The sequence below is a fragment of the Dryobates pubescens genome, chromosome 4 (genome assembly GCF_014839835.1).
Source record: "Dryobates pubescens isolate bDryPub1 chromosome 4, bDryPub1.pri, whole genome shotgun sequence".
NCBI lineage: Eukaryota > Metazoa > Chordata > Aves > Piciformes > Picidae > Dryobates > Dryobates pubescens.
The window spans coordinates 33,424,802-33,438,301 of NC_071615.1; the positions used below are offsets into that span (position 1 = coordinate 33,424,802).

The 13,500-nt window shown below is 46.5% G+C and overlaps 2 protein-coding genes across 3 annotated transcripts; one reads left to right on the top strand and one right to left on the bottom strand.

The window, feature by feature from the left end:
- The first annotated feature begins 169 nt into the window (after positions 1-169).
- RBM48 (RNA binding motif protein 48) lies at positions 170-5,863 on the top strand. Of its 2 annotated transcripts, XM_054161074.1 has the most exons (5): positions 174-436; positions 3,168-3,358; positions 3,466-3,611; positions 4,559-5,094; positions 5,598-5,863. In XM_054161074.1, the coding sequence occupies exons 1-5, from the start codon at positions 326-328 to the stop codon at positions 5,682-5,684; spliced, it is 1,071 nt and encodes a 356-aa protein (XP_054017049.1). In that variant the 5' UTR covers positions 174-325; the 3' UTR covers positions 5,685-5,863. The 2 variants fall into 2 exon arrangements, with proteins under 2 accessions (XP_054017048.1, XP_054017049.1); XM_054161073.1 differs by lacking the exon at positions 5,598-5,863 and having other exon boundaries at positions 170-436; positions 4,559-5,385.
- Positions 5,864-5,896: 33 nt separating this feature from the next.
- CLXN (calaxin) lies at positions 5,897-11,471 on the bottom strand. Its single transcript, XM_009908014.2, has 6 exons — positions 11,361-11,471; positions 10,815-10,970; positions 9,076-9,180; positions 7,338-7,489; positions 6,348-6,452; positions 5,897-6,112 (listed from the first exon to the last, which is right to left on the bottom strand). Exons 1-6 carry the CDS (start codon positions 11,416-11,418, stop codon positions 6,062-6,064), a joined length of 627 nt encoding a protein of 208 aa, XP_009906316.1. The 5' UTR covers positions 11,419-11,471; the 3' UTR covers positions 5,897-6,061.
- Between the last annotated feature and the right edge of the window lie 2,029 nt (positions 11,472-13,500).

Below are 13,500 nucleotides of genomic sequence, written 5' to 3' on the forward strand. Positions count from 1 at the left end.
CTGGCCGCCCCGGAGCCGGCGCCCCTGCGCGCGCGCTCCGCCCTAGCAGGGAGCCGCCTACTCGCCGCGGGCAAGAGGGCCAAGGCCTTCCCGAGATCCCCCCCGCCGCCCCAAGGCAATGGTAGGACCCACAGCCAGCCAATGGAGGCGCCACATGTATCCGTTCCCTGCCTCTGATCGGCCTCTCTATCGAGAGCTCCAGCTCGTTCTGTGTTCCTACGCCATCAACTTCCGCCTCAGCGGGAGCCAATGAGTGCTGCCCGTCGCCTGTTTTCTCGGCGAGCAGCTAGAGCTGCCTAAGCGGGGCGCGAGGAGTCACGGGAAGATGGCTTCCGGCGACGGCGCGCTGGGCGATGTCTGCAAGCACCATACGCAGCTGGGGGTCTGCGAGACGCGAGCCAAGTACCGGGAGGGGCGGAGGCCGCGAGCTGTGAAGGTGGGACCGGTCTCGGTGTGACGGGCTGGGCGCCGTGTTTGGGCCCCCTTCGCTGGAAGGGCAACCGGGCACTGCTACAGCGGGACGCGCGTGGTGCGGCCCCGGGCCCCGAAGGGGCTGGACTCAGGCGGCCCGCAGCCGAGTTTGCTGGCTGCAATTTCTGGGGGCTGAGGGGCTTACCACCAGCTCCTTCCGCTGTAGCTTGTATGGTCGTCCCGTTAATACTTGGGCCCCGTTCTGGTGTTTTTCGGTCTTCCTCTCTCCGCGGTGCTGAAGTGCAGCGGGTCCTGGGCTCAGGCAGGCAGAATAGAATAGAATAAATCAGACCAGGTTGGAAGAGACCTTCAAGATCATAGCATCCAACCTATCAACTAACCCAACCCACCTAATCAACTAAACCATGGCACCAAGCACCCCATCAAGTCTCCTCCTGAACACCTCCAATGATGGTGACTCCACCACCTCCCCAGGCAGCCCATTCCAATGGGCAATCACTCTCTCTGTGTAGAACTTCTTCCTAACATCCAGCCTAAACCTCCCCAGGCACAGCCTGAGACTGTGTCCTCTTGTTCTAGTTCTGTTTGCCTGGGAGAAGAGACCAACATCTGCCTGTCCACAACCTCCCTTCAGGGAGTCGTAGAGAGCAATAAGGTCACCCCTGAGCCTCCTCTTCTCCAGGCTAAGCAACCCCAGCTCCCTCAGCCTCTCCTCATAGGGCTTGTGTTCCAAACCCCTCACCAACTTTGTTGCTCTTCTCTGGACACGTTCCAGCAAGTCAACATCCTTCCTAAACTGAGGGGCCCAGGACTCAAGGTGTGGCTTAACCAGTGCAGCATACAGGGGGAGAATGACCTCCCAGCTCCTGCTGTCCACACTGTTCCTGATGCAGCCTAGGCTGCCATTGGCCCTCTTGGCTGCCTGGGCACACTGTAGGCTCATGTTCAGGTCCCTCTCTACCTGGCCGCTCTCCAGCCACTCTGACCCCAGCCTGTAGCTCTGCATGGGGTTGGTGTGGCCAATGTGCAGAACCCAGCACTTGGATGTGTTAAATCTCATGCTTTTGGACTCTGCCCATCTGTCCAGCCTGTCGAGGTCCCTCTGCAGAGCCTCTCTACCCTCCAGCAGATCAACTCCTGCCCCCAGCTTGGTGTCGTCAGCAAACCTACTGATGATGGACTCACTGCCCTCATCCATATCATCAATACAGATATTAAAGAGCACAGGGCCCAGCACTGATCCCTGGGGGACACCACCAGTGACTGGCTGCCAGCTGGATGTGGCACCATTCACCACCACTCTCTGGGCTCAGCCCTCCAGCCAGTTCCTAACCCAGCACAGAGTGCTGCTGTCCAAGCCATGGGCTGACAGCTTGGCCAGGGGTTTGCTGTGGGGGACGGTGTCAAAGGCCTTGATGAAGTCCAGGTAGACTACATCCACAGCCTGCCCCACATCCACCAGGCAGTCACCTGATCATAGAAGGAGATCAGGTTGGTCAGGCAGGACCTGCCCTTCCTAAATCCATGCTGGCTGGGTCTGATCCCTTGGCCATCCTGTAAGTGCTGTGTGATTGCCCTCAAGATGACCTGTTCCATAATCTTGCCTGGCACTGAGGCCAGGCTGACAGGCCTATAATTCCCTGGCGCATCCAACCGGCCCTTCTTGTGGATGGGCATCACATTGGCCAGCTTCCAGTCAGCTGGGATCTCTCCAGTGAGCCAGGACAGCTGAAAAATGATGGAGAGCGGCCTGGCCAGCTCATCTGCCAGAAGATACCAGAAGGAATAGCTGGAGTTGGGTCTGGTGATTCTCCTCAATTACTTTATGCCTGAGAATTTAAGTTAATCACTTATGCATGAGGACTAATAGGCTAGTTCTGTGCATAACATAAATCCAGATAGCAAGGGAACTTGTGGAACTGAACACTGCAGTTCGTGGTCAACATGCTGTTGGGTTCTCAGTGCTATTAAGTTCTGCAGGGCTCACCTGCACAAGGCTGCTTTTGTACTTCTACTCTGGTGTCCAGCAGCTCCTGAGAAGATGAAAGGAGGGCCATGCACGCTGGGCCTTGCCTGCTGCATGGAGGTTAGAGCCAGGTGGGGGTTGGTCTCTTCTCTCTAGTAACAAGCGGTAAGAGAAAATGGACTCAAGTTGCACTAGGAGAGGTTTGGGTTGGACATGAGAAGAAACTTCTTGACTGAAAGGATTCTCAAAACTTAGCACAGGCTGCCCAGGGAGGTGGCTGAATGCCCATCCCTAGTGGTGTTTCAGAGAGGCGGTGCTGAGGGCCGTGGTTTAGCCCCAGCCTTGGCAGTTAGAGATGGACAGACTGGATGATCTTAAAGGGCTTTTCCAACCAAAATGTCCCAAAGATTCTGTGGCAGGGTTTGCTTTGTGTGTGTGTAGCTACTGTGCCGTGTGCTGCACTGGCACCTTCTGGGACTGACTCAAGAAGATGAGTAAGCTCCTATGACAAGAAAAAATGGTGACCTATTTGCAGAGAGTATCTTTTATCAACCAGTCTAACAGCTGGGTTCCTGAGTGGTTGCCTGTTGTCCTCCACTTGCTGTGGTTTGAGAAAGCTCATGCATTCCAAATGGCTTTCTTATCAGAAGCAGAATGAACTTTTCAACATCCTGAGAGGATTTGAGAAACAACAGAAAACACAGAGAAAGCTCCTCACTTGTGCAGTAAGGCACCACCCTGACCATTCGTGTTTGTTTTTTCCCTCCAGGTTTATACCATCAACTTGGAATCTCGTTACTTACTAATCCAAGGAGTTCCTGCACTGGGTGTCATGAAGGAATTAGTTGAACAGTTTGCTTTGTATGGTGCCATTGAGGAGTATCATGCTCTAGATGAATACCCAGCAGAGCAATTCACTGAAGTTTATCTTCTAAAATTCCAAAAACTGCAGTGTGCAAGGTATTGGACAGGACATCATCTGCCTCTTGGTGCCTTCATCTTTCACATTTTATTTACAGTCTCTTAAGACTCCAGAGAAATAAACCCCTCAATTTGATTCCCTTCAGGGTGGCCAAGAAGAAAATGGATGAACGAAGTTTCTTTGGTAGCTTGCTGCATGTGTGCTATGCTCCAGAGTTTGAAACAGTCCAAGAAACCAGGGAGAAGCTGCAGGACAGAAGAAAGTTTGTAGCAAAAGCAACAAATCAAAGAGGTTTGTAACTAAATTTCTTCAACATCTCACTTCAGGGGTAGGTAAAGAAAATGTCTCGTTTGGCTGTTCTGAAGCTCCATTTTGAGTATGTTTGCATCTTTCAATGTTTGGAGGGCTGCATCACCTTCAAAGCAACTTTTGGGGTTACCACTGAAATAAAATATAAACACCAAACAATCTTTGGTGTCCCCAAACAGGGACACCTCCTACTAGCCCAGCTTGCTCAAGACCTCAGCCAACCTCCATTTGAACACTGCCAGGCTCAGAGCCTCCACAACTCCTCTGGGCAACCTCTTCCAGTGCCTCACCACCCTCATGGGGAAGAATTGCTTCCTGTCTTCTTCACTCTTGCCTCATCTTACTTAGGCATGCCTAAGGGACAGTTATGTAAGGAAGGTGACTATGCAAGAACCTTCAACAAAACATTTCTCCAGCCTCCATACTGGCACTGGAGGACTGGCTAAGAGTGCCCTGGGTCCAGTCTGTACTGCAGAGTTCCCAGGCAGCAGTGAAGGCTGGGCAAGCTGAGAAATGAGCAAAATACTGAGCACAGGCTTCTCCCTGTGCATGAGGGTGTTTAAAGGGAGGAGATTAGCTGATATTTAACATAAACCCACCTGGTTTTCAATGTTCCAGGGAAGTCTATGCTTTAAATTACAACTGGAGCTAAAAACCATTGATTTACAACATTACATTTGTTAACTTTCCTTGTGTCCTCAAAACTGCTGAAATATTTCTGCTCAGGCATTCTTCACAACCCAGCAGAGACTGAAAATTTTTCTTTTGGAAGGTGCCACACAAGGAAAAAGAATCAGAGGAAGGTGGCTGGGAATGAAATGCCACTGGTGTTGCTTTTGTAATTGTACTAAATGTTTTGTCTGTGTTCTAACTAATAATGATGTAAAATATTGAAGCTGCTTTTCAGTTTGTTTTTTTTTTTTTTAAAGATTGCTTTGTGTTAAAGAAAGCAGAGGGGCCTAAGAAGAGAGTGTCAAAGCACTCTGAGCATGACCATCCATGGACTACATCAGAATCACCTGCAACCAACAGCTGGGCTCCATCCTGCTTTACAGGCTGTCAGGGGGTACCCTACAGCACAGGGCATCCAGCTGGGAATCATCATCATCAAAGCCTGTTGACTTTTCCCCATGATTACAACTGTGCTGAAACTTCTGGGTACCTGGGTCACAACACATCCCTAACTCAAAGTGTGCACCCAGGAGGAAGTACTCCAGGGACTTCTTTTGTGCAGCCAAGAGCGGTTCGGATCGATAACGGAGTCGATAGGTTCATGCCTCGTACAACCCACCTGCAGGAACGCAAGAGGAAGAGAGAAGAAGGGGTCCTGTTTTCCCTCCTTGGGACAGATGTGGACAAGACTGAAGTTGTTTTTGGTCCACAGCTACCAGAACCCCCTAAAGTGGACATGGATGATGATTCACTGAATACTTCAGCAACACTAATTCGAAATAAACTGAAAGAGGTACTGGCTCTGCAAGCTCCGGTTAGTTTCATTTCCAAACACATCTGGTTTAGTGTCTCTAGTTTTATAGCTAACTTCAGCTGGTCATACTGGATGAAGGTTGAATCATTTGCTACTTAAATCTGGTGTTCTTACAACTTAACTCTTCCACAGTGCAGAATATCACAGCTGTGCTACTCTGTACCTCTTAACACTACACTGCAGAAAGTCCAGCTGGCAGTGCCAGGGTCCTAAGTGGTTTTTAGTGAAGAACACTTTTTATTCCATGTGGGGAGGCATGACGACTCCCTCCCTTCCACCCACCCTCCCTTCCTCTTCTCATGTCTACTGCTGCCTGGCTGTTATTTTCCCCCTGTTTTCTACAGGCAAATTCAATACCACTGCGATGATAGTAATTAATACATCCCAACACTCAAATGCTGGGGGCATGGCCTTACACTAAAATTAGCATCAAAAAGGAGTGCTGACAGTTTACTAAGGTTATTTGTTTTCTCCCCCTTCAGGTTGCAGATTCTCTTTCAACAACATCTGTGGAAAAGCCAGAAAGTAGCTCATCCAAAACTCTCGTAAAGCAGCGAAGAAGAATATAGATACTGCTGTCAGCATCTCCCAACACTTCCTTGTTTTTCTTACAGGACAGAGTTGAAAATATTTATTTTCATCTTAAAAATTATTTTATACTCTATTTCCAACCAGTTCCCTGTTAAAATTGTATCAGTTGTTGCTTGGAATGAACAAACCAGTGTAATAGATTGTCACAACCTTGTCCTGTGTGCCTCTTTCTATAACACATTTCACAGCTCACTGAAGAACTGTAGAGTGACAGAAGTAAAATTCTACTTATTCAGTGGGTTTTGTAGTAAAGAAATACTGAAGCTCAGGAGCAACTTGAAACTATTCCTATTTTTACTATACCATGAAGAATGGTGAAGAAAAAGCCTCTTCCACTTCAGTATTCCACTTGGAGTTACAGCTTACAAGTTTCCTGGAAGGTTTTCTGTTCAAATGCCATAATGCTCTGGTAAAAAAACCAAAACCCAAAAGGTTATTTTCAACTGACTACAGGATTTAAATTTAATTGGGAAAAAAAAATGGAAGTTGTATTCCTGCAGTGTTTTCAGGTGAACAGCTCAAGAACAGGATCTCATTTTCTGACTGAGGAGCATTTTATTGCTGTACCACCCCGCCACCTCCATCTCCTTACCCACTGCCCAGAAAGCATTGCCCATTTTTTCAGCTTGCAGCTGCTGTACCTTGATGTCTGGCAGACATGGTCCAAAGGCTTCCAGGAGAAGGTTTTCATTTCTGACTGCTTTTTCAAAGTCCACAAAAGAAAGCTTGCCATCATGATCATAGTCCTACAAAAGGAAAGGAAACTTAAACAAAGGGTGTTGACTTGTAGTAGCTCTCTTTTTCTTTAACAGATGTTTATATTGACAGATTCTATTTTTAGGTTGATTGATAGGCAAAAATAGTTTTCTTTGGGCCATCAAGAAAGCTGGAGAGGGACCTTTTACATGGGCTTGTAGTGATAGGACAAGGGAGAATTGATTTAAGCTGGAAAAGGGCAGATTTAGACTGGAGAATTGGAAGAAATTCTTTCCAGTGAGGGTGGTGAGACACTGGAACAGGTTGCCCAGGGAGGTTGTGGATGCTCCCTCCTTGGAGGTGTTCAAGGTCTGGTTGGATGAGGCCTTGAGCAAGCTGGGCTGGTGGGAGGTGTCCCTGCTTATGGCATAGGGGTTGGAACTAGATGGTCTTTAAGGTCCCTTCCAGCTCAAACCATTCTATGAAATCTATAATTCTCTGCTCAGACAAGATCTGTATCATTTGCCTCTACCTAAGGGAAAAGGTGGAGTAAGCTCAACTACTTCACATGGCTTTGCTAATAGAATTCCAGAGAAGGCATAAAACCACTGCAGATGCCTAACAGTGGAAGAAATGTAGCTCACACTTTGGATTTTACACTTTTGACTGGGATGTACTTGTGTGTATGCACACCCCCCCATACTAGTTCATACATGAAGTTTGTAACACATACAGATATAAACTAAGCTTCATGTGAGGATTCATTAGATTTGGATTTTATTTCTAGCTTTCCTTAGGAGACATATCTCAAGTGCACAACAAAGTCTCTGGCTCAGAAGCCCAGTATCAGACAGTATTTTGCTACCCACAGGAATGTCCTTAAGTCCAGTTAACATTTGAAAGGCACTCAGATAACACAGTGAGTCACTACTTGCCATTTTCTTCAGCGCTGTGTCAACCAACTCCTTAATTCCCTCATCAGGATCTTCTTCTAATGGTTGTTTGAGAAGGCTGTTCTTCAGCAGTTGAAACATTTCATCTCTCGTAATGTAGCCATCACCATTTAGGTCATAAATGTCGAAACAGTCTTTTTGAAAGATAAATCAGTTTAAAATTGATACGAACTGTATCAGCCTTAAAGCTATCTGTGAATTGTATGTTGTACACACAGTGACATTTATAATAGAAACATCATGATATATAATATTTATATATGAAATACAGCACATTTTGATCCACGTACTAGTCAATTATTGACCATTTACCCTTCATACTTAAAAATATCATCATCAGTTCACAGAGATCAGACTAACAAATCTTAACCTCCCAAAACTTGTCATAGAACATAAAATTACAGTTTAGAAGCTGGATTCCCTACAGCAGGGACTAGCTGTCAATGTCAGAAGGACTTTGCACCTACAAACCACATCCTTGTTAATTAAAAAGCTGGATTAGAAAAGTAAAAGAAAATAAAGAATGAAAAGGACAGCTGAAATATCTCTTAATGGAAGAGACAATTACTGTAACAGCATTTTGAGTATCTGCCTAATTCCCCTTCTAATTGTTTTTACCTTCCTGGAATGGGCAATATAGAATAATCTTGACTAGCCTTCACAAAACTTATTTAAACACAATTTCAATTTTAGAACATAATGAGAAATCTATGACTATAATGAACTTTACTATCCTTCAAAAAACTTACTTAAACCAATGAAACACTTTAGTTTTGGAACATAAGAGATTGATTTCTCCTGACAATGACTGCCTACAGTGAAAAACTCTGCTGGCAAACACTGTGTTGTCACTTCACACTGGGATATTCTATAGTGCATCTTTTACTGAAGAACTGCTGGAATTAGTAAAACTGCTACTGTTGTCTCCATAGTGCCAGTACATGAATATTGGCACAGGGCTTGGCTGGCTTGAGATTGTGTTATTTAACCAAACTCACCCTCTTTTTAAAGGGTGGTTTAAAGAAGCTACATCTGCTTCTTTCTAATTTTGTGTGTGAACACAAAAACATTTACTCTGTCAAAGCTGTATCCACAACAAGAAGCTTCAGTTCAAAAGCTGTTTTCTTGTAAGCAACAAAACAAGGTGGCAGTTGGGATAGTGGCACTGTACACAGAAAAACCTCTGCCTCAGAGAGGCCATTTCAGAACTCAGTTTCAGTGTCTGGGGTTGTTTAGCCTGGAGAAAAGAAGGCGGAAGGAAGATCTCATTGCTCTCTACAACTCCCTGAAAGGAGGCTGAAGCCAGGTGGGGGTTGGTTTCTTCTTCCTAGTATCAAGTGATAGAAGGAGAAGAAATGGTCTGGAATTGTGCCAGGAGAGATTGGAGGTTGGCGATTAGGAAAAATTGCTTTCCTGCAAGAGTGGTCGGGGATTGGAACAGACTGCCCAGGGAGGTGGTGGAGACACCATCCCTGGAGGTGTTGAAGAAACATGTGACCATGGCACACTGAGACATGGTGGTCTTAGGTTGATGGTTGGATTTGATAGTCTTGGAGGTATTTTCCAACTCTAACAATTCTATGAGTCTATGAAACTACGTGGAAGAAAAGTCCTCAACTAACAAGGATTTCATAAGAGTTAACTATTAAACTATCACAAAAGCAATGTGTAATTTAAGCCATGAATCCAGTGATTACTACTGAACAGAGATAAACCTTACATTTAATCCTTTCTTCCAATGTCCCCCGAAGAAACACTGCCAAGCCTCTCACCCACTCCTCCACGCTGATGCGGTTGTTGTTGTCTGTGTCAAACGTGTGGAACACTGCCAAGTGCATTGCACAGATTGGAGATTTGAGTAACAGGGAAACACAAACAAAGGAATATTTCCTTAAGTTCAATACAATTCAGCAAGGCCAAGTGGCTGGGTCCTGCACTTGGCACACAACAACCCCATGCTTGGGGCGGAGTGGCTGGTAAGTTGCTTAGCAGAAAAGAACCTGTGGGTGTTGGTTGGCAGCTGGTTGAAGATGAGCCACTGTGTGCCCAGGTGGCCAAGAAGGCCACCAGCATACTGGCCTGGATCAGCAATAGCATGGCCATCAGGGCCACGGAAAAGATTGTCCCTCTGGACTCAGCTCTGGTGAGGTCACACCTTGAGTCCTGGGTTCAGCTTTGGGGCCCTCAGTCCAAGAAATACATTGAGGTGCTGAAGCAGGTCCAGAGAAGGACAATGAAGTTGGTGAAAGGTTGGAAGTGACCTTAGAGATCATCTAGTTCCAACCCCCTTGCCATGGACAGAGACACCTCCTACTAGACCAGCTTGATCAAAAATCCATCCAACCTGCCTTTGAACAGTACCAGGCTTGGAGCCTCCACAATTTTTCTGGACAATCTGTTCCAGTGCCTTACTACCCTCAGGTAAGAATTTCCTCCTAATGTCTAATGTCAATCCAGCTTCTTCCAATTTGAAGCCATTACCCCTTGTCCCATCACTACAAGTAGCAAACTGCATCAAGTTTTTATTTTATGGTATTTAAATACCCCTCCTGCTAGAGAACAGATGGAAGTAGAACCAAGAGGTAGCTCTTGGCAGCCTGAGAGTGGAAATAACGGCAGATATGCCTCCACATCCTCCTCTAGAGACCTGCATATCAGGGATCCTTCAAGTAACTTTCACAGCAACCAAAATGTGGCCCTCATTATGGATCCATGAAGGCACTGTGTTTTCAGGGGGTTATTCAGCTTATCTCCATGTATTGTCGGGACTAATTTCTTCACTGCTGTCCACAGTGCATCTATTCCAGAATTATCCCCTCTAACAGAACACCTTTCTGGGACCTTCAAGCATGAAACAGCAGTCCACCAGCAGCAGTGACTGGCACCACTGTCAAAAAAGAGAGAACACTACAGTGATTGGGACAGAAAAAGCCACAGGAGAGCAGTACATGCTGCCTCTCTGGCTGGTCTCCCTCACACAAGACCATGAGCTATCCTTGGCTAAAGGCTGGAGCTCAAGAGGGTGAGGTCATACTCTTATTGGTGCCCAGTGATAGGACAAAGGGAGATGGGCACAAACTAGAACAGAAGTAGTTTCACTTCAGGAGAAAATTCTTTGTTGTAAGGCTGCCAGAGCCCTGGAACAGTCTGTCCAGAGAAGCTGCGGTGTCTCCCTCCCTGGAGACTTTCAAAACCCATGTGGATACAAGTCTGTGCAACCTGCTGTGCATGACCCTGCTTTTGCAGGGACGTTGGACTAGATGATCTCCAGAAGTCCCTTCCCATCCCCACCATTCTGTGACTGAATTAATTCATCCTTTCCTCAGCAGCTCCTGAGATAACTCTTCTTTTGCTGCCCTTGCCGGGATAAGCCAGTACTGTTTGCCTCAGTGTGCTCACTGGCTCACCAAAGTAAAACTAACTTCTGCTATCATTTTTAGGCTTGTCAGTCTCACTCACCTCTGTCCATCATGATGTCATCCATCATGCCAAACATTCTGTACAAGACATCTCTCAACACGTTACAGTCAAAACCGACCGCAGCAAAGTAGTTCCTGGACTCAGCCACCAGCGTGTTGAAGAGCTTGATCAGACATTCCACCTCGCTTTTAGTAACTGCCCAGGCAAAACACAAGGGAACACAGAACTCAAAAAACTGCTAACAACACACTGCAGGCAGAGGGAAGGTCCAGGGCCCAGATACCTCAGGTGTAACCATCATACCCGTGCCCTCACACTGCTCCACCCTGTACCCACTGCTCCTAGGGGGGCAGCTGGAAGTGCCTGCCTGGAGGGGTGGGTGGTGAGCAGGGACACAGAACTAGCACAGGGACAACGGGAAGCAGCTGGGAGTGACAGACAGCCCTCAGGTGGCAGTGGGTGCAGCCCTCTGGCCTGCTCAGAGGGCCATGTCTGGGGGGGCCTTTCACAGACTCACAGGGCCCAGCAGATCGAGGCCCCCCCGACCCACACAGGGCCCAGCAGATCGAGGCCCCCCCGACTCACAGTGTTTGGAGGACCGGCTCAGCGAGTCCACCAGCTGCTGCAGGTTCTTCTTGCTCATGGCGGCGGAGTCACGGACGCCGCTCCTGCTGCCCTGGCAACGCGCGGCGGGGAAGGGAGGGGCCGGGCGGGGGCAGGGCCGGGCCGGGCCACTCGCTGACACCGGCGGCTCGTACGTAAACGCACAGACGAAGAGGCCGAACGACGAGGGGTTTAATCGTACATTAAAAATTATCAGATAATAACTGTATGCCAAAAGTTCTAAAAATGTTTCTGGAGAGAACTGAAAATTAAAGACCACGCACAATACCATCTGCCCAGCGCTGGCTGCAGACAGGAAGCTGTTCAAACATTTCTGTCCCCGCACAGCCAATTTTCTACCGTGTCCCACTGTTCAACCGTGGCACGTCTGTGGGTATTCACCCGAAGCCCACATCCCAATCGGAATTTCGGTTTCTCTGATCACGGGAATGTTTCTGCGGCACTGGCTCTGCTGGTGACATACTAACTTCAGCCGGGAGGAGTCACAGTGCGTTTGTTAGCGTAAGGGACACCGAACCATTCCCGTGTGGGTGTTACAGCAGCTTTACTGTGAACCGACCAAGCTCGTAACGCCCCTTAAGCAGTCACACCCCTTCCAATGCCTGGCATCAGCATCTGCAGCACACACTGCTGACCAGAATCAACAGCTCAATCCAGACATGTTACCTCATACAGTTCAAAGACTGGAGTACTCATTTCCATTTTTATTTCTTTCTGTAGCAGGGAGTTGTGTAAAAATCAAATAAGGTACCACACGGGACAGAGCATTTGTGCTATGGTTCATTACAAGTTCTTTTACCAAAGCTGTACCACCACAACCTAAAAAGAAAACGACCCCAACTAAACCAACCACAATCCCCAAGCCAAACCCCTACTGCTCACTGCATCTTGGCTTTATTTTAACCTCACTGACAAAACAGGGTCTAGAATGGATAACGTCAAGCCCAACAATATAAAATATTTGATCAAAACATTCTTGCTGTGATTTAGAGGGACACTGCTGCAACAAAATGGTTCTTCCCAAGAACCTGGAATTCAGTTTCTCTGCAGAACAGCAATCCAAAAATCACCTTTTGCCCCTTTTTTAGTTATGGTTTGCAAACCAGTAACAAAAGTCTTAAAGGTCTTGAAATTCCTGCCAATACAAGATTTTAAACATCTGTATGCAACAGAGGTAAGTTCTAAGTTAGCACCTGTGCATTAAAAAAAAAAAAGCAGGGGTGGGTGGGTGGATCAAGAGTACAACCACTCAGGATGGATGGGCAGATGTTAAAGGCTAACAGAAGGCCCAGCAATGGCTACTTGAAAGAAGAGAAGCATTAGAATTTCCTGTAAAAACTAAAATCAAATGGTTGTTTGCTTCTTGCATGCACATTTAATTTATAAAAGCTTCTTCTTTTTTTTTCAATTCCTAAAGCAACTAATTGAAAGTAAAACAGCTTTATGATTTAGGTCAACATCCTGTAGCCCTCAAGTACAAAAATATAAATACAAACTGTTTAAACAGTATCTTTAATGAGATTCTGGCAGTAGTTTTGTGTTTTTAACCTAACGAGACACATCACGTAACAGGTCTGCCATTGAACTTGCTTAAGAGTAAAATCAGCTTCAATATGAAGCTGCTTAAGGTATCAAAACCCTGCTTTTTACATGCTAAATGTCTTCAGCAAGTGTGCACTTAAACACAGCGAGAAACTTAACTAGAAAAGGAACTAAATACAGGAAAAGTCTGTGTGTGGAACGAATTCATAGAGCTGGGTACAACAAACAGTTACCTGCATTTCCTCTGTTTAAAATGAGGACAAATCATGCAAAATGATTCTAAAAAGGTAATGCAAAGAACCTACTTAAAAGGTAACGCAAAGAAACAACTACCAGTGTTTGCCATAAGTGGTCAACTAAACGAAAAGGACCTGAAATGAAACAACACCTACTTACTAGCAAAGGTCTATCACTATTTCCCAAGGAGCAGAGGTAAAATCTTCAGGTTTTGAACATCACTCATAAAAAGCCTGCTGACAATAGTTCTGGCTCCCCTAGACTTAAGAGATGCTGCCTGGATTAAAACCAGCAAGGGGCAAAGGCACCCTATTCAGTTAGC